This window comes from Mytilus trossulus, chromosome 9 (genome assembly GCF_036588685.1).
Source record: "Mytilus trossulus isolate FHL-02 chromosome 9, PNRI_Mtr1.1.1.hap1, whole genome shotgun sequence".
Lineage (NCBI taxonomy): Eukaryota > Metazoa > Mollusca > Bivalvia > Mytilida > Mytilidae > Mytilus > Mytilus trossulus.
Genome location: NC_086381.1, coordinates 32,537,679 through 32,561,800, shown reverse-complemented (window position 1 = coordinate 32,561,800; position 24,122 = coordinate 32,537,679). Strand labels below are relative to the sequence as shown.

Here is a 24,122-nt window from a genome sequence, read left to right as displayed (position 1 = left end):
AGCGTAAATATATATCCATTGGGAAAAAAATCAAGATAACAAATTATACGGTTAGTCTTTATCCTAGCATACTTTATCTTTAAGTAAATAAAACAGTAGACAATTTTCGGTTCCTTTTTTTTGTGTCTTCTAAACCTAAATGTCTTCTTAGCCTAAATGTCTTCTTAGCTTCTTAGCCTAAATGCTAAATGTCTTCTTAGTCTAAATGTCTTCTTAGCCTAAAAGTACCATTTTATTTTCATTTTTTTTTTGGAGTGATTGGTCTATCTTATTTATGAAACTGATGTTCTTCGTAAATATTACCTAGTGTTTTGGTAATCGTTTAATGTATTTATTGAAATTAGAAAAAAAGAGTATTATTTTCATCTTGCTTAGCCTAGTTGTTCCCTTATTGCATCTATGTTTATTTATCACAGCTATCTTTTGTTAATACAATAGTATGCGTTTCCGTCATCAAAAACATACTACAAATTTTGTTTCATAATGTTTTAGGTGTTGAAAAATGAAACAAAACATTTCTTTGTGGACGCTGATAATCGCTGCAATATTTGGTGAGTATTATTTAAGAATTTTCGATGGATATTTATTTTACACCAATTCTATCGATTTTGGTCTGCGTGAGTTTAAATCACATTCCAGTTAGGCAAAACAATAATAAAAAAAGGCAGGGGTACAATAAAAATGTATAAACACGGGGGGGGGGGGGGGAGGCCATTAAAATTGAACAATGCGATCTCAGCATTGCGTAGAACATGATTGTTCATCAGTATTTTAGAGGAAAAAAATATTGTATTCTAATTTTGATTTTTTTTTTATCATAATTCAAACTATAAGATGACGATACATATGTATCATACTAACACTGCAATATTATTTTTTTTAAAGTAAAAAAATACACGCATTTAAGGAAAATTGCGTAGTCATGATTCTCTCAACATGAAAGTGTAATCTATGAGTTATAGAACAAGACACTTACTTGCCTTTACAGTACCAGCAAAATATATTTATATAGTAGTGTCAATTATGCAAGACTTAATTTTCAAATTATATTTAAACCCAAAAACATCTTTCAGTATAAAATATTGGCATGCGTGTGCTATTGGGTCCAATTCTGCATTAACATTTTTTTGTTGCTCTCCTGTTATCAATTTTCAGACGGTAGACAATTGGTTAAATAATTACTTTTTAGATTAAATAATGCAATATCCTTTTTTCGAATTTCGGTTTTAATTAAATAAGAATATCGTTTAATCATGTTTAAAAACTCATCATAGATCCGAGAATAAAAAAAAATGTATTTTCTCCAGACGCGCATTTCGTCTACAAAAGAATCATTAATTACGCTCAAATCAAAAAGTCAAATAGGCCAAATAAAGAACAAATAAAGTATATACAGTTAAGCAACATATTCATATTGTAATGACGTCATGGTGTTGATTTTGTTCTTAAAAAGTGATACTAGTAGTTTGTTTTGACAGGAGTTGTACAGTCTATTAGAGAGATTCCATACATTTCTGTGGACTCCAAACAAAGCAACGAAGAGCAGTTTCAATACAAAGTTGTCGTACCACCTATTCAAACAACAGAGGTAATACTAGTATATTTAGCTACGGCGTTGTCAGTTTGTTTTCGATCTATAGTTAAAATGTCCCTCTGGTAGGTTTCGCCCCTCTAGTATATACAGTATAGGATATAATGTTTGAGATACCGAATCGATGCTGACCAATCCGACTAAGATTACACTAAAATCATCAGAGCTCTCATAAAGGAAGTATAATCATTAATATAGTACGTGCTTTGGAAAAAAAAACGCATTATGCTTATGATTCTTATCATCAACATCACTGATGACTTACAAAGAACGATATCCACATATACTTTACTTATGTACTACATACTATGTTATAATAAAAGATGACTATTCGTCTTTTTTCATACGGACTTAATAATTAAAGAGATAAGTCTAAAAGATAAAATATCATCATTCTTTTTAGCAGAAATTTAACTTAACCATATTCATGATCTTTTTTCGGACTTGGATATGAAATTTCACGACGAAATTTTTAAAATCATTTCACGGGTACTATCGATACAAAATTTTATTCCATTTCATTGAGATACCAAATAGAAGTTGTCATTTAGTATTACTTATTATTGGTAGAACCTATAAATCAACCAATGTTGATATGACAGTTCTTGTCTATTTGTTTTTGATGCGTTTTGTTATCTGATTTTGTCATGTGATTATGGACTTTCCGTATTGATTTTCCTCTGAGTTCAGTATTTTTGTGATTTTACTTTTTGCAAAGATTTAAAAAAGGTGGATTGCAATTCAGTCAATTTGTAAATATGTTATTTATCCAGTAATCAGCCAACTATTGTACAAAAACAGGGACACAAATAAGATTTTGCTTTATTTGTAAATGGACAAATAAAGTCTTAAGTTACCCTGTCTCCATGATGAGCAAGCGGTAATGTGAATATTTCATTTTATGGTCTTCTTTACGATTCACGTTTAAACTATATCGATTTCTTTGAGAAATAAAAGACAATGATTTAGATTTGAACAATTTAAGTTTCAAGTATTGGGTGTAAATCTTAGGATCAAAACAATGGAAATATAAAATGTATTTGAACTCACTACGTAACAGAAGAAAAGCTTAGCGAGCCTCACTTTTCGTCCCGTTTCTAGGGCTTATATTAATAAATTGTATTTTATTTTTATATTGTATATTTATTTGTCCATTTATTAGGTTAACAGATACATTTGCTATTCAAAATCATTGGAAGAGATAGGCGAGAGTTATATAAGTAAGTATCTAACTTTATCGATTTTCATGAATCCAAACTGCAATCAGGTAAAACAGCATCAATTTTATTTACAGACTGGGTAAAAATTACAAACATAGGAAAATATGACTGATTAGTTTTAATAAACAAGTAATACTTTTGAAATAAATAATATGCTATATTTTTCTCTGGTGGCAATCTCATAACTCATAACTCATCTTCGTATTTGTTAAAATATTAATTAGAATTGTTTTACATCAGACAAACTTTAATAGAAAAAGTTTGTAACTATACTGTAGATGGGCCATCGGCCACGTTTTTATAACTTCAACATTTCTAATATTTTATATGTTTTTATCACTGAATTTCTTTACTGTACATAAACTGAGATATGATTAAGCGAGAGAAAAACGACTGAAATAACAGACAAGAACATTCCAAGCGAATCTGATGTTACATCTGTTGGCACGGATGTATATTTTATAGTTGTATTATTGTTGTATTCAAGATAATGATTTTTTTTTTAACATTTTTAGCAAAGTTGTTAACTGAACCTGATCCAATCGTTAAACCACATCATATCGACTCCGGTCTGTGCGTAGAACCACTACATGAGGATGCCACATGGTAAACATTCTGATAACGTTTATTTTCTGTCATTTCGAAAGATAGACGATTAGGGGTATTCATCAATGCGACAACACCAAAGAAATACCATGAAGATAAATTTACAGACTGACCAAGGTTTAACGGTCCTTTTAACCACGTGGGATTTATTAAAATAAAAATATGATTGCCAATTGGACAACTCCTCACAAGCGACCGCATAACACAGAAACTTATAACTATAGGTCACCATACGGCCTTCAACAATGAGTTAAACCCATACCGCAAAGTCAGCTATAAAAAGCATCACAATAACAACTATAATACAATCTAAATAAAAAAACTAACGTGCTAATTTATGTACAAGTACAAGATCGAAATCATGTATGATAAACAGAATCGAACGACACCCACTTAATTACATGCTCCTGACTTCGGATATGGACACATATAATATGACTGGAGTTAATCTGTTTGATAGCACCAATCTCACCCCTAAACAGGGACCATGGAGTAACTATACAACATAAGGGGAAAATATAACAAACAATTGAAAAGGGGTCAGATACAAAACAGAAAATAAATCGAACAAAAACACAAGGTGAACGTGACAGGATACCTATAGATGTCTCATTAAAAAAACACTATGTATTTTCAAATCTAATTGAGGATTGTTGCACTCTTAGGATTCTTGATTCATAATGTTGTTTTCAATAATTAAGCCTTTTTTTAATTTAGTAGTTTTCAGTTACCTTACCTGATACAGTTAGTTTAAAGAAGTATTTCCAATAAAATTAATTTTCGTGTCAATTAATTTTTACAAAATTAAAGAGGTAATACTTCAAATATTGCTGCTCTCTTTAAAAGTATCCACATCATTAAACAAAAGATAACTTTCCAATTACTGACATAAAACGGCACATAGTATATTGCACGTTTATAATTGTTTAGGGATTGTCAAAGAGGACTAGCATGTAAAGGTGATGCTGTTGAGTTTAGTGTTACAGACAATTTCCAGTCTAATGATAAACCACTCTACGTTCTTCCCAAAGGTAATTAATAATCAGTGCTTTAAAAATTACGGGTAAGTTTACAACAGAAATATGGTCATACTTCTTTTTTTAAATTATTAAACGGTTATCCATATACATGCGAAGCAAAATATTTTCGTGGAACTAGTACAGAAAAAAACATAACTGACAGCCTGTGATGTCATTTTCATTTTTGTTCGAGCTAAAACATAACAATGTAAGGAAATTTTTATAGCCTCGTTATTTCATATCGTGACTTTCCAATATTTTCTGCCACTACAATTACAGTACTGTTCGTAAAAGGTTTTTTGTAAGTGTACTGTGCTTACTTTTCGGTGAGAGCCAAGGCTCCGTTTTGAAGACCGTAAACATTAATGGTTTACTTTAACAAATAATTACTTGGATGGGGAGTTATATCACTGGCACGTATACCACATCGTCTTATATATATTGGATCTGTTTGAAACTTTGAATTTTTCGAAAAACTAAGGATTTTCTTATTATTGACCTATACTAGTTTACTTTTTTTTAAATTGTTATTTGGATGGAGAGTTGTCTCATTGGCACTCACACCACATCTTCCTATATCTAAAGATTACCTTAGCCGTATTTGGAACAATTTTTTAGAGTTTTGGATCCTCAATACTCAAAACTTTGTACCTGTTTGGCTTTATAAATATTTTGATATGAGCGGCACTTATAAGTCTTATGTAGACGAAACGCACGCCTGGCGTACTAAATTATCATCCTGGTACCTTTGATAACTATTAACACCTTTAAAACAAGGTAACCAAATGAAATTCGTAAAGAATCCTAGGAAACTTGAAAATTATCAAATCTAACTTGGCACTGGGTCAAAACTATTTTTGATTGACAACTAGTCCCCATATCACTAGGTCCGTATTTAGTGATTCTGTACTGACATGATTAATTGAGTTCTTGTCAAAAAACAACCTGTTTAAAAATGTAGTCACTACCTCGGAACCTTAAAAACACATCGTTGTCAATATAATGCCTAAATTATAGCGAAACCATTTACCAAAAAGAAAAAAGAAAGATGACAGACATGAACCAACGACAATATGTATGTATCTTTAAGATATATTAGATGAATCAAATACATTGTATTTTGGAAACAACAGAATTGAAGTTTGAAATTAAATTATATTTTAGATGTATCATCAAAGGTTGGTGGAAATGGAAAGAAATATTTCTTAATTGTTCAAATGCATCTCTACACACCATTAACAGGTATTGTAAATCATTACCTGAAATAAAGAAACAATTGAAATATAATGGTTTTCAATGAATATTTGTACCTTACTAAAATATGTAATGTAATGGAGAAAAAAATTGCTACTCAACCTAGACATATCTTCAGTATAATCGGCTTTTACATAAAATGGATGCTACTATGGGAGGGTGTTTTATGTATGTTACTCGTGCATAATTAATGTATTATAATGGCCAAAAAGAAAAAAACGACAGAAAAACAAACCACAAGATATAAATCACTACATAACAAGACGAAATATCATCAAAACGAAATCTTACAGAAAGAGAGGGTGATTTCAGACCTAATCGTCCAGCGTAGAAACAAAAAGGTACACTTTCTCAAGAAAGTAGCCAACAAAACAAAAACCAACTCATTCAATGTGTTGTAGATATTGTATGTTTATGTGTTTTGTTAAATTGTTCCTTTTAAAATTGTTATACGATGATGACTGATGTACCCATATTTTGACTATCTTATTTATTGTGTCTGTATATTTAACGCATCAATGTAAATATAACGGAATTTGATGAGACTGTCGTTAAAGTGAGAGGGTTAGCGCTATGGAACCAGGTTTAATCCACCATTTTCTACATTCGAAAATGCCTGTACCAAGTCAAGAATATGACAGTTCTTGTCAATTCGTTTTTGATGCGTGTTTTTATTTGATTTTGCCATGTGATTATGGACTTTCCGAATTGATATTCCTCTAAGTTCAGTATTTTTGTGATTTTATTTTTTTCGGAACAATAAAATTGTAAAATAAATCAATAAGGTGGTAATATTGATAGCTGACAATCTTGAAAGTATAAACACTTGGATACCTTTACACAAAATCAAGTGTTCTCAGGGTTAATTTGCATTCCGTGCATGTTGAAATTTGATTACAAATTTATGTATATGTATTTTCTAAAGTACCAATCGTAACTTAAGTGTTTATTTTATTACAGAACCTGCATCGCCGGCTAATATAACTTTAACTTTTACGAAACGACCGTAAGTTAAAAATACTATTATGTAACAATTTTGGTAAGATCTAAGAATTGATTTATTCAAAATCCATTTTATCAAAAACTTGATGAAACTTAATTTCCCGGGTTTTTAATTATTCGTACAAATTTGCTCAAATTATTTAAGTTTTTTAATTCAAAAGATGATATTTCTAATATTTAAAACTCAATTGTATTATCTTATTGCTAACAAATATATTATATGGAATTCCAAATGCATAAGTCGACGAAACAACAGCATTTGATGTTCTTTCTATGTTCAATTGGTTATAACTGTTCACATGCAAATCTGAAGCTTGAAATTCACAAATGTAGGACCGATATAAGATGATGACAACTAAGATGAATATGATAGTACGCGCATCATGTTTACCATGTTGAATCTCCAAGATTGCTGTGAACAAATTGTTCCTCAATTAGTGTCTTTTACCATGTATCAGCTTCTTGCTCATATGGTATGTAAGAATTGAACTGATCCACGTCATTTTGAACAAAGAAGACAAATTGGCATAAGCAATCACCCTTGTTTTTAATAATAATCCAAAAATATGCATACAGCCTATTAGAAATATAATTTATTGTTCAATTGATTTTAGAACAAAGTATAATTACCAGAAATTCCTACTTTGCAATAGCGGTTTTATTCCTGCCAATAAACCAAATGGTATGTACTTGTGCAAGTTAGAAAATGTTACTTATAAATACAGTATTACAAAAAAATACGAAGATAGGGACAATTTCGTTAATTACATATTCAGTAGCCCCCAAATTTGAAGAAGCATGGTTTGCTAAAGTTGATCTAAACCTATCTACAATTCAAATGCATTACGGTAATTATGCTTTAGTAACACACTAGAAACTGCTGGTGTGCTACTAGCTATCGATGGTATCATCAGCTCAGAAGTCAAATGCGTTACTGCCAGTAATAATATTCTATTTTTTATATTTGAAAGTAGGCAAACACTAAGGTACCAATAACTTATGTTAAGTTCACTTAAAATAAATTTGGCTTATCATTCTAGAAATTGTTACTTATTCAAGTACGTATTCTTTCGTTTTTATGGAACAAATACCTATTTTTGTTCATGGGCCGTCTGTAAACCGCCTCCTTTTGAGGGATTTACTTGCTTGGTTAATGACCTATTGGTTGCATTCGGCTTTTTTATGCCCTAAAGGTGGATATATTCTGCATTTCTGTTCTCAACTTTGCTTTTCAAATTTCTTTTGTAAAACGTTTTAGGTGAAAAAGTTCAGGAACAAGGCTTGGTCACACTGAATTTATTAAATACTGATTTTATTTCTACGGTAATATGTAGAGTAACATCAAATACAGTGGCCTGTGTAGCTAGAATGAATGCTATTTCTACGTGAAAAAAAGGTTTAACATTATAAAACATCTTACTATAAAACGAATTTATAGAATAAGTACATGTACACAAATATTGAAAACATCAGATGAGGTAATATAGTCTGCCAATTGATATTTTATCGTATGTTTTTCTATGTTGTGATGTTATGCTATTGTTTCAGAAAAAGGGAGAAGGTTTGGGCCCATTAAAACGTTTAATCCCGCTGCAAATGTTTGCACCTGTCCTAAGTCAGGAATCTGATGTACAGTAGTTGTCGTTTGTTTATGTAATGTATACGTGTTTCTCGTTTCTCGTTTTGTTTATATAGATTAGACCGTTGGTTTTCCCGTTTGAATGGTTTTACACTAGTAATTTTGGGGCCCTTTATAGCTTGTTGTTCGGTGTGAGCCAAGGCTCCGTGTTGAAGGCCGTACTTTAACCTTTAATGGTTCAATTTTTAAATTGTTATTTGGATGGAGAGTTGTCTCATTGGCACTCACACCACATCTTCCTATATCTATATTAGAAGATGTTTCGTGAATGTCATTAAGACAACTCTTCATTTAAGTCACAGTTTGTAACAGTAGACCATTATATGATCTTTATTTAGGTTTCTTCACACATGTTGGTTGCGAATGGAAAAGACCTAAAGTGATTGCCTTTCATTATTATGCCCATACACATGTACATGGTGAGTACTTTGAATTTAATCTAAAAAAACTTAATTACATTTGTTAAAAACATACTCATAATTTATATCCTAGAAGTGCAAACCGCGTTTGCATCAATGTTTTATATCTGTTATTATTTGCTAATCTTACAGCGTTTTTTCGTTATTGACATTAATTTGAACATATGTATCAACAATACTTTTCAAAACTGTACTTACCAAATAAAGATTCAGTAGGGAGAAGACCGTTGTGAACTCAAGAGGTCGAAATTGATTATTTCTGATTCTGCTCCACATGTGATACCCGTTCTATTCATCTAGATTTACTTTTAATTGAGAAAAATGCTAATCTTTTGTTTGTTCAAAACAAATGACTACATTGTAGAAGATTTTCTCGAACATATTCAAATAGGATGTCTTATTTACGAATGATAATTTGTCTTGTTGATCACTATATAACTTGTTTAATTCACTTCTAATTCAGGTATTTTTGCTGAAGGATTTCTTATTCGAAATAACAGTTGGATATACCTTGGTGGTCAGAAAACAAGGGAAAGGCAAAAGGTGTTTTTTTAAATATAATTTAGAAGGACATATCTATGTTTCTTTATCGACTAAAATTGTTTTTCAGATAGATTTAATTTTTTGTCTGCATATTTTATGCATAGAAAAAATTGAGGTGTATATATGGATCATTTTTTTTTTTAGATATTGATATATAGAATGTAAGGCCATTAAAAGAAGACAAAATGTAAAAATTCCGAAACAGCATATGTTCAAGATAAATTCACATGTAACACATTTGCACTACCCTTTTTTCTTAAAAAATAAATATGACAGGAAGTGGATAATCGCACACTTTACTAAGTATGAAAATCTCATTTTGAAATAGTTATAAATAAGTATGTATGCACGAGTTATACATTTGCTATATTGTTTACAGTTTTACAATAAAACACAAAACTACCATTATTAGATTGTGATTACATTTTTGTTCGCAAATTCAGAGACAAATAATTTATTCTAAAACGGTTTTTGACCTATAATGGTTTACTTTTTTATATATTTGGATGGAAAGTTGTCCATTTGGCGCTCACACCACATCTTCCTGTATCTATTTTCTCGTCACAATGTTTTAGGATTTTCAAGATAGTTACTAGATTGGGGTTTTATAATTTAATGATTCATCTTGGTGTTTTGTTTTGTGTTGTTTCATTTTTTTTAATTTGCTTTTGATCTTCTGAATTATTTTAAGCAAAACACAAGTTATATGTACAAAACGCACTAATTATACAAGTAAATCGCTACCTTTATTGTATAGAGTTATTTTAGCCACATGTGAATAATATGTCAAAACATATGATAAATCTTTTTATCTTTAGGTATGGTATGATATCGTAAACGGACCGATAGAAATACGACCTGGTGACGTTTTAGTAAGTATTATGAGTTAGTAATTTGATGATAGAATTAACATATTCTCTTTTATTTCACTTTAAAACAGGCATGAAACTATTTTTTGATAGAAACTTCAACGGTTAAATGACAACTTAATTTTGAAGACAAAACAAGTCCCATAATGATTCCAAGTCGAATAAAAGCAAGTTTACTCCTACCATATGAAGCAAATAAATTTGTTTAAAATGTAAAATCACAAAACACTGAAAATTCAAATCGGAAAGATCCTTGAACGACAAATTTATTTTATTTCTACCTGTGTGACGTTTACATGTTTATCAACTGATAATCATACCACATCTGAAACGCTCGATTCTATATTCTAGTAAATGTTAACCTTACCATGAGCCCGTAATGGTTATTGAATCCCAAACTACAAATCTTTCAATCCTTCATGGATAGAGTTAACATACATAGATAAAGTCGATTAATAAAAAAAGCAATGAATACATTTGATATATTTGATATATGCCTTTTTGTGCGTCTTTGTTACATATTTGTTTGTTTTGTAAAGTGATTAGGATTATATCACGATGTTGACTGCTGTATCCCTATTTTTTACATTTTTACCTGTTATGTCTGGTTGTTTTGTTCACTCATCGTTGTCAATATAATGGAATTTGATGCGACTGTCATACAAGTGAAAGGTTTAGCTAGCTACATGTTCAATCCACCTAGTTCTACATACAAAAATGCGTGTACCAAGTCAGGAATATGACAGTTATCAATATATTTGATGTGTTTGAGCTTTTGGTTTTGCTATTTGATTACGTAGTTTCCGTTTTAATTTTTCCTCGGAATTCGGTATTTTTTTTTCTGAAAGTCTTAATATCACGACTTCAAAATTACCCTGATAACGCTATCTCAATAACTGTGGTTATCTTCTTCGTATTTTTTTTTATTAAGATTGGTTCAGAAAATATTAATATTTGCATCCTTATTTGTTTCAAATGAAAGATATTCAGATACAGTACCTCGCTTAGTGTTCTCGGAATTTAGTTTTGCATACAGCTTGTTCCTTTTTACTTTTTTTTAAATTGACAACTGTGACTATTTTTGTGATTTTGATTGCAGGCTTCACGTTGTCTGTTTATCAATAACGAAGGGAAAACGATCGATCTTAAGTAAGTATAAATGGGCTGACAATAAGAAGAGAGTTGCATGTCTTTATTATTCATGCACAAAAACTCAAATTAAAAACAAGATGAGTGTCACAGATCTTGAACTAAAGCAGATAAACTGTGGATTATAGTGTGGCAATTGAAGGTAACAACCCACTACACGATGGATCCTAACACTGAAAATATGAACAGCGAAAAAACATTTGCTCTTTGACCTGGTAACAATCCTAATTTTTCGCCTGATGGCTAACTGATAGTCACAAAGAAATTTATATTCGTCTGTGTCACTTTGGCCTATTGTGGAGAGTTGTCTAGTTGGTAATGATACCACATCTTCTTTTTATATTTCTGGTAAAAAGTTAATTCAAACTATAGTAATATCAAAACCTGCAATAACATGAATACATCAGACCATTCGTACGTTACTGGTGACTTCAGCTAACAAAATTGATGAATTAAACGAAAAAACTTTTAATATATACTGTATAGAGAGATGGATATATATCCATTTATCATTAACAATTTCAAAATATTTTTTTTTCTTATCTTACTATTCATTTTATTAATATATGCATCTACGCTGGTGCACTTTTTACGACTATATTATTAGTTACATAGTGTGTTAGTGACCTTATATGATATATACGGGTCAGTAAATTCAATTTGAGTGCAGAGCGACATTCCCGGATCAGGGGTATAAACTATATGCTGGCAATGTCACAGTATATACCCCGTCTGAGACCCGAATAACATATAATTTTATATCTACAATATATATATATAAGTGCTGGCGAATGCGATTTTTACATTGAATAAATAAGTACAGTCGCCGTGTTTGATTTATTGCAAATATGTATTTGTCAAATTTATTTTCAATTACAATGACTGTTTAATTATTTTTAGGTCAGAAGATACCTGTATATTCCAGCTGAGTATTGCATATGACATACAATACCAGTAGTATTTTGCCCGTCCACCTGGCTGCATTTCGAACTCACCGGATTTCACCTTCTGCAGTAACGACAAGACAGCAGCTCTTTGTGATAGATAAATTATTATGATCGGCGTAACTTTGATATGCTATTATTTTTTGATAACATGTTAACATAATCGAACATTATCAGTGAAGCTTCTCAGTAGTGGACTTATACTTTTGACTTTAATCTTTAACGTCATATTTAATGTGACTAGCTGGAAAATACAGGATTCCCAATTATATGCATCCTACTTTTTTTTCTAATAACTGAACAAATAATCTCTCAAAAGTTTTTTTTTTCTTTCTTTTTATTGAATAAATGCTTTTTAACGCATGTAATTTATTACGTGTTGTTTTCCTTTTTATATCCGAATATATACCTCTTTTGGTGACTTTCAGTACTTGAGGATAGTCATTAACTCGGTGCCTAACAAACCTTTCTAACCTTAACCGTAAATAAGACAGACACTGTTGACCTTTGCGGTATTTGGCTATATCTTTGGGTTCTTTAAATTGTATATAGCTTTTTAACTGTTATATGAGTGTACTTACTTACCTTTCAAATATTTTCGTTTGAGCGTTCCCGATGAAAACAAATCAAGAAAGGCGTTTTGAAATCAGGATATTTATTCACTTTTTTATCAGCTCTAACACGTTTGTTTTAGATTTTGGAATTTCAAATATTTGTCAGTGAGCATCACTTAAACGACATACATTATTAGAATACGCATCAGTGGTAGTAAAAGTAGTACCATTTATATCATTACTATCACAAACTTTATATATACTGAGCCAAAAAAGTTTAGCAACACTTTTTTTTCAATTTTTCTTTTGTTGTTTCTGCAATTCTTTTTTAAACATCATTGATATAATCCTTATCTTTACCTGTAATTTTTAACAGTCTTACTTTTTTCTGGATGATTGATTTCGCGCCATTTAAGCTTTCCATGTTAAATTGATGTTTTACCTTCTGTACCTGTACTTTTAAAACAAAATTTTTTTTTCTCTTACGTTCAAAAACACACCATTGGTAAGACAAACACAAAAACGTTTGAAAAAATGCATGGGCCGTCAACCTGGCCTTCCCGAAAATGACCATCCGAAGGCTATTGGAATGGTTGATGCCAGAATGAGTGTTTCTGATGTCATGGCTTGATAAAATGTGCATAAGTCAACAGTTTAGAGACTAACAAACAGATATCGATAAATTGCAACTGCACGGGATAGGTCGATATGTCGTAGACCATGAAAAACTATCGTCAAGGGAGGAGCGCTACTTTCCATTTGCATCAACACGTGATAAGTTTTTTCCGGCCACAAGAGTAGTGCATTGACTAAGGACAGCTGCTGGAGTGTCTGGCAATCCTTCATTGATGCACTTAGGGCATGACCGAGAAATTGATTTTGAATAACACTTTACTCATTTTCGCATTTTGACCCTCCCGCGCTCCATACAAAGAAAATCCGAATGAATGTGAGTGATAAACATTCATGTTGCTTCTGACATGTCATAATTTATTTTTTTTATTATTAAAATCATATATTGTTACAATTTTGTAATAAAATAAAACTTCATATTTTTGTTGCTAAACTTTTTTGGCTCAGTATATTTGCCTGTGGACTTCAAGTTCAAGGAATAGCATTGCCCTAGTATCCGGTACTTCGACAATGACATGAAAATACAGGCATTGTCTTCTTCAAATTTACTGTAACCAAAATTCGAAATAATTTCAAATGGAGAATTTTTCAGTGATACATAGATAACATTCGTTAAGATAAGAAAAAAAAACATTTATGCCGCTTTTTACTGAATTTAGTCATAAACCGTGATTCATAACAGTACCAAAATATTCTGCTAAAAAGGGGCACAATTAGTGTCCATTAGAATACCTACAACCTGCAGATACACTTTGTTGCCAAAACGTACATAAAATCATCAAGTATAAAGTTACCAGCTTCATCATCTAATCATAATCCCACTAAATATATCAAGCATATTAATAACCTTTCTCATCGGAGAAGCAAGCGTTATACGAATTACACCAAATATATTTACATTCCGATTTATCAATCGACAACTTAATCAAATAGGAAAACTTCTGTTTGATGAGATTGTGTTGTTGTGTAGTGCAGTGTAGTGGAAAGAGTAGAAAAGTCAACAGAATTAAAAGGACCATCAAAGGCATGTAATTTATCTAAAATATAAAAAAAAATGTTTACACTAAAAAATAATTCCACTATTTTCCTATACTTTATTACAACAGTTTATGAAAAGTTATTTAATAGTTGTTAAGGAACTTGCTTAAAGAATCGTTATGTTAGTTTAAGAACACTTACTAGAGACCGAGATGAAACGATATTTTACTGGTTTGATGTGTAGTTTAGATCAATAGGTCAGATTTTTCCCGTTTACACCAATTTTTACAAAACGAGGAAAGAGAGCGTCTTTGGTGACCTAACGACACTGTTGCCAATCTATTTTAGAAGATGGAGGACGATATTTTGGTCCTGTTTAAAAAAAAATCAGTTCTCTGTCCTAGACAATATCGAGGTCCCCAGTAATAATAATGGTCATAGGGATCATATCTAAACGTCGAATATTCACAATTAAAAGTTGACGGAGTATTATATGTATCCATTATGTGTGGCACTGTTCATACTACGACAATACGCAAGATGAATATTTTTAACTGTACAATTCCACTTAAAGTATTTTCTTGGGGTAAAACAAGTCTGTAGCCTTCTTCTTGTCCAATAGGAAATATCAAATGCATGTTTAGGACGATATGTTACTAAACTATAGATGTAGCCAGCTTTGTTCTAGACCAACACTCTAGGTTTAATTTATAATATACAATCTTAACAGATAATTGTTCACAGGAAGACATGTATGTAGCAGTCATTGGTAATAATTTTCGTTAAATCTTTTCTTCCATTGTACTCTTAATATTCATAGTGTTAAATTTTGCAGTTCAATTATATTTAATTTAAGCCCTTTGTTCAACTTTGAAGGTCATTTTAATATATTTTAGAGAAAGCATTTAAAAAACTAATATGTTTGGGAACCTTAAAACAAGCTCCATGAAGATAAGTTTAAGAACTGCTACAGAATAACTGGTAATGGTATAGTTATAATTGTTTCTGATTAAGAAAGATGAATGCAAACAATTGTACAGTATCTAGATTTGACACATTTTCTTCCTATTTATCATTTGAGACCTCAAATCTGTATCTTGCCTAAAGCTTCAGATCTGTGTCAATTGACGTCATGACACTTAAATGTATGGCGCTTTGTTTCTATCCTTTCCACAAATCTGTGTCTTGTGACATCATGACTCTCAAGGCTGTGTTGACATCATGACTCTGAGTCTGCGTTGATCTATATTGTCTACAATCTGTGTCCAATGACGTAATGACTCATAAATTTAACGACCTTCGTTGTGTCATTTTATCAAATATGTGTCTTGTGACTTAATGACACTCAAATGTGACGCTTCTTTTTATTCTGTTTATTAAAGTAGTTTCATTTACATTAGTGTGATATCACTGGGAGGCACATTAATAATGTGATCGGGATAAACATGCTTGGCAGAGATCAACCCTCCTGTGAGGTTTTACGCAATTTGATGTAACGAAATCTCAACTTATACAAAGACTACACTTATTGATTTTTGTTCTACACAATGCAAAACTGAAATATCAAAATCTAGGAAAAGCAATCATATCTGATATTCTTCCTCGGTCATTATAACCCTCCATCATTACCGAACATACCAACGAAATAACACGACGGGTGTCGTATACGGTGCAGGAAATGCTTATCCTTCCGGAGCACCTGATTTTACTCCTGGTTTTTAGTGGAGTTCATTTTGATTCTTATTTATCTTTTATAACTGTTGATGTAAATGTGGTTTGGTTTTATGAGTCTTTTTGTCCTTAGTTTTGATTTTTATTGTCTTGCTGTTATCTGCAATTGTCAGATAACCAAAAACAAGTGTTTAAAAGCTGATAAAACCAAAAATGACCATATGTTAAGCCAAACCATGACAAGGAGTAATATGTATGCATGGTAATTGTCAGTTTTCTCGTTTAAATTATTTTTCATTGTCATTTTTATAACTATGCCGTCTCTTTTGGTGAGTTGTCTCCTCAGCACTTATGTCACATCTTCTTTTTTTATATTATTCGAACAACAACAAACAAACGATTTTAAATATAGTTGAGAGTAATCAACTAATATCATAATTATGATAGAACAATTTTGTCTGTGTCCATTGTTATATTATTATTCGTTTCTGTGTGTTTTACATTTTGACGTTGCGTCGTTTGTTTTCTCTTATTCAAAAATGAAAATTGAAAATTCAAATTGCGATAAGACGTGTCACGGTACTTGTCGATATTTGTTGTTCTCGTGGGATTTTGTCTAGTGCTTGGTCCTCCTCTGTGTGTGTTACATTTCAGTGTTCGGTCGTTGTTCTCCTCTTATATTCAATGCGTTTCCCTCGGTTTTAGTTTGTTACCCCGATTTTGTTTTTTGTCCCTGGATTTATGAGTTTTGAACAGCGGTATACTATTGTTGCCTTTATTTGTTGATATATATATTTTGTATCTGATCAGGTAATTGCTTCTATCATAAACAGTATGACTTTCACATGTTTTGCAGCCTGGAGGGGTTATCGTTTTTTGTTGTATATGATATTTGTTATCCATTCATATATCGACCAAACATCTTATTTGTAAACATTTGAGAGTAGAAAACTCCAATTAAATGTTTTATTGAAGCGTACAGCTTCGTAGAAAAAAATGTCCAGTTACGACAAATTGCAAGTTGTAATTTGGTGAAAATCTCTTGCCAATATGCCAAGGATCAGCATGTACAAGTATTAGAAAAAGTTAAAACATGACCTTATTGCCAGCTCAAATGTCTATGACTGTTCTGTGTGTATCTGGTCGGCATTGCAAACCCTTCCATGTCCTCTTTTGCCGTTTCACACATTCCTTCCAGTCTTATTGCCCATTACGTTTTTCTGATATCGACAATTTTGATCTTTTCCAAAAAAACATTTTCGGTCATAAAATATATAATATACATGTATACGTCATTTCTGTTTTAAAAAGTAACTTAGGCAAACGTGTAAGTAACAGAAATGTTGATACTGATATCTTAATTTTGTAAACATGTGCATGCCTTATCTGACCTCTTTGTGAATATCTAATATAAATTAGTAAAAAAAACTACGAATGCAAACAGTGAATTATTAGATTAACAAATAATGAAATATTGGATATTCGTGCTTTCAAAATGGCCATCATTCAAAATGGCAACCTAAAAATCAATATATGTTCCTTATCATTTGTGATGAATATACCATATGACTATATAATAATTTCCTGAAGCAAGCGCTTAACTTATAAGTCAAAGTGAACATGGATACTAAAGAAATGCAAATGTGTAAAGGCAGTATTAAGTTTTACTACTCTATGTTAATGTGGAGGACAATGTGATAGAATATGATAAACAGAGTGTGGTTTGACAAAACATGTATATTTCATTTCATTTACTGTGAGATAATTTAAACGTCATTTGTGAACATTTGAGCAGTTGATTATCTTATAACATAACTTGTATGATATAAAATGTATTATGTCTGCAATCAAGGTTTTTGAAAGTTGTCTCAAATGAACAATATCAACAAAACGAATTATCCAGTAATCAGCCAACTATTATAAACGACAAGTATAAAAATATTTTCTTGCTTTATTTGTACGTATATTTGTTATTCTATGTAAAAAAAATCATTCTCAAGATGGCCGCCATTCAATATATGTAATATTCCCAAAACCTTTGTTCTACAAGACAATTGGATTCACACTGTTATTCTATTAACCAAAATTCATGTCAATATCTTCTCTAATATCATTTCATATTATATTTTATTATTAATCTATTGAGATCAAACGGCCGCCATTTTAAAATGGCCGCTTCTTCCGCCATTTTCGATTTTCAGATTAGGTCCATAGCTTAAAATGTTGTCCATGACATATACTACTATAATTCCAAATTTCATGCTTCTACCACAATCAAGGCAATTTTGTAAAAAATCTGCACAAATCGACTGGACTTGTATGTAATGTTAAATTAATAGAGTTGCTTTAATTAGCATATGATTTAATGTATTCCTTAGAACAGGTTTAACTGTTATTTCGCAATAAATTGCAAATCTTTTTTCTTTAAATAAGATGTTCTCATTTCTGTAAAAAAAAAATCTGTAAATACCTAAGCTGTATTTTGCAAAACTTGTGCGAATTTTGGTCCTCAATTGCTCTTCAACTTTGTACTTTATTTGGCGTTTTTAACTTTTTGGGATTCGAGCGTCACTGATGAGTCTTTTGAAGACGAAACGCGCGTCTGGCGTATATACTAGTCCTGGTATCTATGATGATTGTATTGACAGTTACTTCCATCTTTCCTACATTTTTATCTCCATTTCTTTTTTTCCCTGTCAATTATACTCAATTTTAATCAAGCAAATTGCGATGATAGTTCGAAGGCAATAGACTCTTGTGTGAACCTTCTGTACAAATCTTTATATTTAAAGGGTATGGGTGGTGGCATGCAGCTAGGAACGTTTAGTTCTAAGTTTATATCTTGTACATGTCTGTATTCTGTGTCTAAAAATGTAGTGCAAATGAGAAAATGACTGGAATATAACTTTTTTGAAAACAAGATTTGTTTTTCAGCTATTGTGAGAAATAGGTTTTCTGCATCTGAATGATAGCATCATTTGACAACAACAAACACGTGTGAGGCCAACTTCACCTAATCGTTGCATCTTATCATGGTTTTAGATCAGCATTTGATTTTCGTGAAGAAATTAGATACAGAAATTATAAGTGATGGAGTATAGAGTTAATATCCGTCTGCTGGAGTACATCTGATATGACCCCTTTTTTTTTTTATAAATATCTATTTTTGTGATTAAAAAATACTTAAAGGGTCGTTTAACCTTGTAAGTCGTAGATAAACTGACAATGCACTCGCAAAGAAAGAAAAGGTATACAAAACATGATCCCCGACAAAAACCGCGGTAATTTTATGTGCTTCGGTAGGGAAAGGAGATTGTGTTCCATTTGTAACATCCGTCGTGTTGCTCATTTAAATATAACCCCGGTGATAAGTATAATGGGGTTGGTCTTATTCAAAGAATGAATAAACAAGTTTAACTGTTAACGAATAATTTCCTCAAAACTAACTTGTTGAAAAAAGAGGGACAAATAAAGGCAACAGTAGTATACCGCTGTTCAAAACTCGTAAATCTATGGACAAAAAACAAAATTGGGGTAAAAAACTAAAACTGAGGGAAACGCATTAAATATAAGAAATGTAACACATACAGAAACGGACTAAGCAGTAGACAAAATCCGATGAGAATAACATGGTACCATCGCCCCGGAACTTGTCAGTTATTGTAAATATTAATTACTTGGAAAACAAAAAGGCCGGGAATGATGTTATGTTTATTCAAAGCCATTGTCCTTTATAAGGTATATGTAAAGTTGAATTATTTGTTTTGACGTTAATAAAGTCATACCGGCTAACAAATTAGACCTGTTTATTTTAGTAACTTTATGTATTTTGTTTTGATGTTATATTTGTTCTTCTTTGTCGGATTTTGTCTAATGCTTAGTCGGTTCTGTGTGTGTTACATTTGGATGTTGTGTCGTTGTTCTCCTGCTATATTTAATGCGTTTCCCTCAGTTTTAGTTTGTTACTCCAATTTTGTTTTTTGTCCATAGATTTATGAGTTTTGAATAGAGGTATACTACTGTTGTCTTTATTTAGTATTATACACGTAGATAACAAAATTATTAAAATTTTCTCAGCGTGACTTTATTTTTTTATTTTTTTTCAATGAAGTCTTATGGTTGACAATAAAAATAGATAAATATACAAGAAACAATATTAAACAAAGAACATAATTTTTATATAAAAAGTATAACAAGCAATCTTTTACAAAACAAAGACAATCAACAAATCAAAATGCAGACAATGTTTTACGAAAACAAAGGGATGCTGTCGTAATGAATCAATAAAATAAACGAGACCACAAGTATTGAAACGTATACGTACATTTATATACATAAGCATGTCTGTATTACAAAGCTTCATGTACACTCATTTTTTTCACATTCCGCACTTACATTTGTATCTAGACAAAACGGTTAAAAAAATTAGGCTTCACGCTTTTTTCACAAACCATCTTCCAAATCGACGTTGACGGCTTTGACAGACGGTACAGCTTCACGTTTCTTTCTCAAACCATCTTCCAAATCGACGTTGACGGCTTTGACAGACGGTACAGCTTCACGTTTCCTTCTCAAACCATCTTCCAAATCGACGTTGACCGCTTTGACAGACGGTACAGCTTCACGTTTCTTTCTCAAACCATCTTCCAAATCGACGTTGACGGCTTTGACAGACGGTACAGCTTCACGTTTCTTTCTCAAACCATCTTCCAAATCGACGTTGACGGCTTTTACTGATGGTACAGCTTCACGTCTTTTCCTCAAACCATCTTCTAAGTCGACGTTGACGGCTTTGACAGACGGTACAGCTTCACGTTTCCTTCTCAAACCATCTTCCAAATCGACGTTGACGGCTTTGACAGACGGTACAGCTTCACGTTTCTTTCTCAAACCATCTTCCAAATCGACGTTGACGGCTTTTACTGATGGTACAACTTCACGTCTTTTCCTCAAACCATCTTCTAAGTCGACGTTGACGGCTTTGACAGACGGTACAGCTTCACGTTTCTTTCTCAAACCATCTTCTAAGTCGACGTTGACGGCTTTGACAGACGGTACAGCTTCACGTTTCTTTCTCAAACCATCTTCCAAATCTACGTTAACGGCTTTAACGGATGGAACAGCTTCTCTCTTTTCCCTTAAATCATATTCTGAACTCAGGGGAACAGAGTTAACAGCAAGTATAACAACTGAAAAAAATATAGCCTGATAATAAATGTTGTAAATATTTATTATGAATATACCGTCACATGTGAGCTATGGTAAACTTTAAAAAAAAAAAAATTTAATTAAAGTTTGCAGATCCATATTTGGAAATATTATTCATTACTAAAAAGACTGTGTACTGGTTAATAACTTAAACATTCAATTATCTGTTATCTGATTGAAAAAATAGAAGATTACAATAACGGTTAAAATAATGATGAACAAGAACTATTCAGAATATGTCCCTAATATATAAATTCAAGTACGAAACTTCCATTTCAAACTTTGAGTCCAAATCTTAAATTGCTGTTATATTTATACATATGATATGTATGTATGAGTTATCTGAAAAATTTAAAAAGTACTAATTTTATAAAAGAAAAAGAGTTTTGTCGATTTTCCTAATTAGGAACGCCTAAACCTAAACATTTATACGCCAGAAATGCATATATACGTAAATTGTTTTGAGCTATATGACCAAAAAAAGGATAGAAATTGAAATACGGCCAAGCTTGCCTGATGGAAATTGACCTTAGTTTATAGATGATTTCTTAATATTTTGAAAAGAAACCGATGCTGAACCAGTACCAGTGCTACTAAATGAAATAATCGTTTTATAATTTCGTTCGTTTTTACTGTTTTGTCTTGAGAACTCTCATTTTTTTAAACGCCCAAACATTATCATTTATTAGAACATACTCACCCATTCTCGTCCAATGAAAAGTCAGGTGTTTTTTTTCTCTAATTTTCATAGTACATGGTTTTTTATGCACTATGAAATGTTATACATGTATGACTTTTCATTGTCAGTTAATTATGAACTGCACTAACGAAGGTACAATCCCCTAAAGCAATATCATTGGGAAAATAGTCTACAAATCCATTAAAGATGAAAGAGCAAAGATTAAAATAAAAAAATATTTTGAATTTTGGAAAATTTCATGCATTTTCTAATAGTACACAAATATGGAATGCACAAAAAAATGGTAAGGATAAATAAAATGATATTTATTTAATTTATATACCTTACATTTGAGGGAATTATTTCTTTTTCTTTCAAAAAAAAACACAATGCTAGACTGCTGATATATAAAGCAAAGGATTGTTATCGGAGAAACACAATACATTTAAATTTATCAATAAAAAGTAAGGATTTAATGTTGAATGGTCTGAATTCAAAAATTCACAAAGAGAGTTTTATATTTATAAAAAAATAAAAAAAAATAAAAAGGGGATTCATATAACATTGTGTTGTTTTTTAAAATAAAAAAATATAAATATATATAAGTATTAAATTTCACCTGAAGCAGAAGTAAAACGAGTGCTGTTTCATTTCATCCATAGAAATGATTAGTACCTATGTTTTACATTTAATTCATTATAAAAAGTGAACTCTTATTTACGTTTGACTATTACAATGGGAAAGTATAATTGTGAAAGGTCACTCGAAAGTGTGAATATGTTCTAAATTGGTCAGACAATACTTGGTCATGTTTTATAAAGATTTAAGCCCTTGGCTTCGCCTTGGTCTGGATCTTCATAAAACATGACCAAGTATTGTCTAACCTATAAAAAGTCAGGGATCATAAGTGAGTTCACGAAAAAGGTATTTACTCTACTCATTGTTAGTTTCTTGTTGAATGTTGCTTTATTATCGGTCATAACACATCTTGGTTTTGTTTTTATTTAGTTACAAAATAGGACCTAATTAGATTTGTTTTCAGTTTTTTAAAAGATAGACTTCTAAAAGAGGTGACCATGAATACTTGCTACTACAATGGCAATATTAAGCAAAGAAATATAAATCCTTATATATAATTATACACAATAACGAGGTGTTGTAGCTAAATGCATAAAGCAGTGACAGGCAATTGTGTGCGTTTACAGAAAGACCTATACAATTATTTAACATTACCGTTTGAAATGTAACAGTTACACTGAGATAGTCTCACTGGGTGTTTCTATATCCCTACCCCTAAGATCAATCAATCAAAAGTTTGTAACGATGATTACTTAAAAGCTGGATACGATTCTAACGGAGGAGTTACGTTACGGGGTAATGTTAAAGATTTAGAATACCCACTCTTACAAACTTTTAAAGCTCCGTTGGATTTGGATCCTTCCACAAATATCGAAACGGAATACGCTGTGTGGTATAACTTCGTTATTTGGAAAAGTATTATCATCATGAGGATTTGCAAGAAAGGATCAGTAGAAATTTGTAAAACAGTAAAATATATGACATAGAAAAAATTGTATTAGTAAAAGAGAGTAACTGATATAAAAATAAAAAATAAACTTTCAGAGTATTTTAGATAACATAAACATTTTTTTTATTATTATTTTTTCTTTTAATTTGTATTTTTTCTATTTTTATTAGTAATCATGGAAAAAGACAGTCAAAATATACTTACAAATTAGAATGGAACAAAAACGAAGTAGTGATCTGGAATTCATGGTAGACATAGTAGAGACAGTAGAGAAAAAGCAATGTTAAATCAGTCACAATACACTGTTTGTCTTGATATGTTGATTATGAACAATAATGGTAAAGTTTATACCTATATATACAAAGTTTCAACCGAAAAAATACGGATATAAACATGATGATAAATTACACATAAGGTGTTTAACTATTTCTGTGAAATTTTAATCGTATGGTTCTACGAAATAGTAAAGCTTTGATTTATTGCTTGGTGTTGTTTTTGTTTACAATCATAAACGACTTCCCTTTTTACTGTTTTTGACAACAACCGACATCCTAGTTACCGGACAATGTTTTTAAGTATGATAATTAATCTAAAATTTTAAGACATGTGATAATAA

General features: G+C 31.2%; 2 protein-coding genes across 2 annotated transcripts; one reads left to right on the top strand and one right to left on the bottom strand.

The window, feature by feature from the left end:
• The first annotated feature begins 492 nt into the window (after positions 1–492).
• Positions 493–13,861, top strand: LOC134685583 (peptidyl-glycine alpha-amidating monooxygenase B-like). Its single transcript, XM_063545401.1, has 13 exons — positions 493–551; positions 1,479–1,588; positions 2,754–2,811; positions 3,327–3,417; positions 4,348–4,448; positions 5,601–5,678; positions 6,651–6,696; positions 7,307–7,374; positions 8,670–8,750; positions 9,214–9,293; positions 10,112–10,165; positions 11,262–11,311; positions 12,212–13,861. Exons 1-13 carry the CDS (start codon positions 503–505, stop codon positions 12,267–12,269), a joined length of 924 nt encoding a protein of 307 aa, XP_063401471.1. The 5' UTR covers positions 493–502; the 3' UTR covers positions 12,270–13,861.
• A 6,386-nt stretch (positions 13,862–20,247) lies between these two features.
• Positions 20,248–23,978, bottom strand: LOC134683822 (uncharacterized). The gene is made up of 2 exons (XM_063543127.1): positions 23,711–23,978; positions 20,248–21,280 (listed from the first exon to the last, which is right to left on the bottom strand). Exons 1-2 carry the CDS (start codon positions 23,760–23,762, stop codon positions 20,535–20,537), a joined length of 798 nt encoding a protein of 265 aa, XP_063399197.1. The 5' UTR covers positions 23,763–23,978; the 3' UTR covers positions 20,248–20,534.
• Positions 23,979–24,122: the final 144 nt, after the last annotated feature.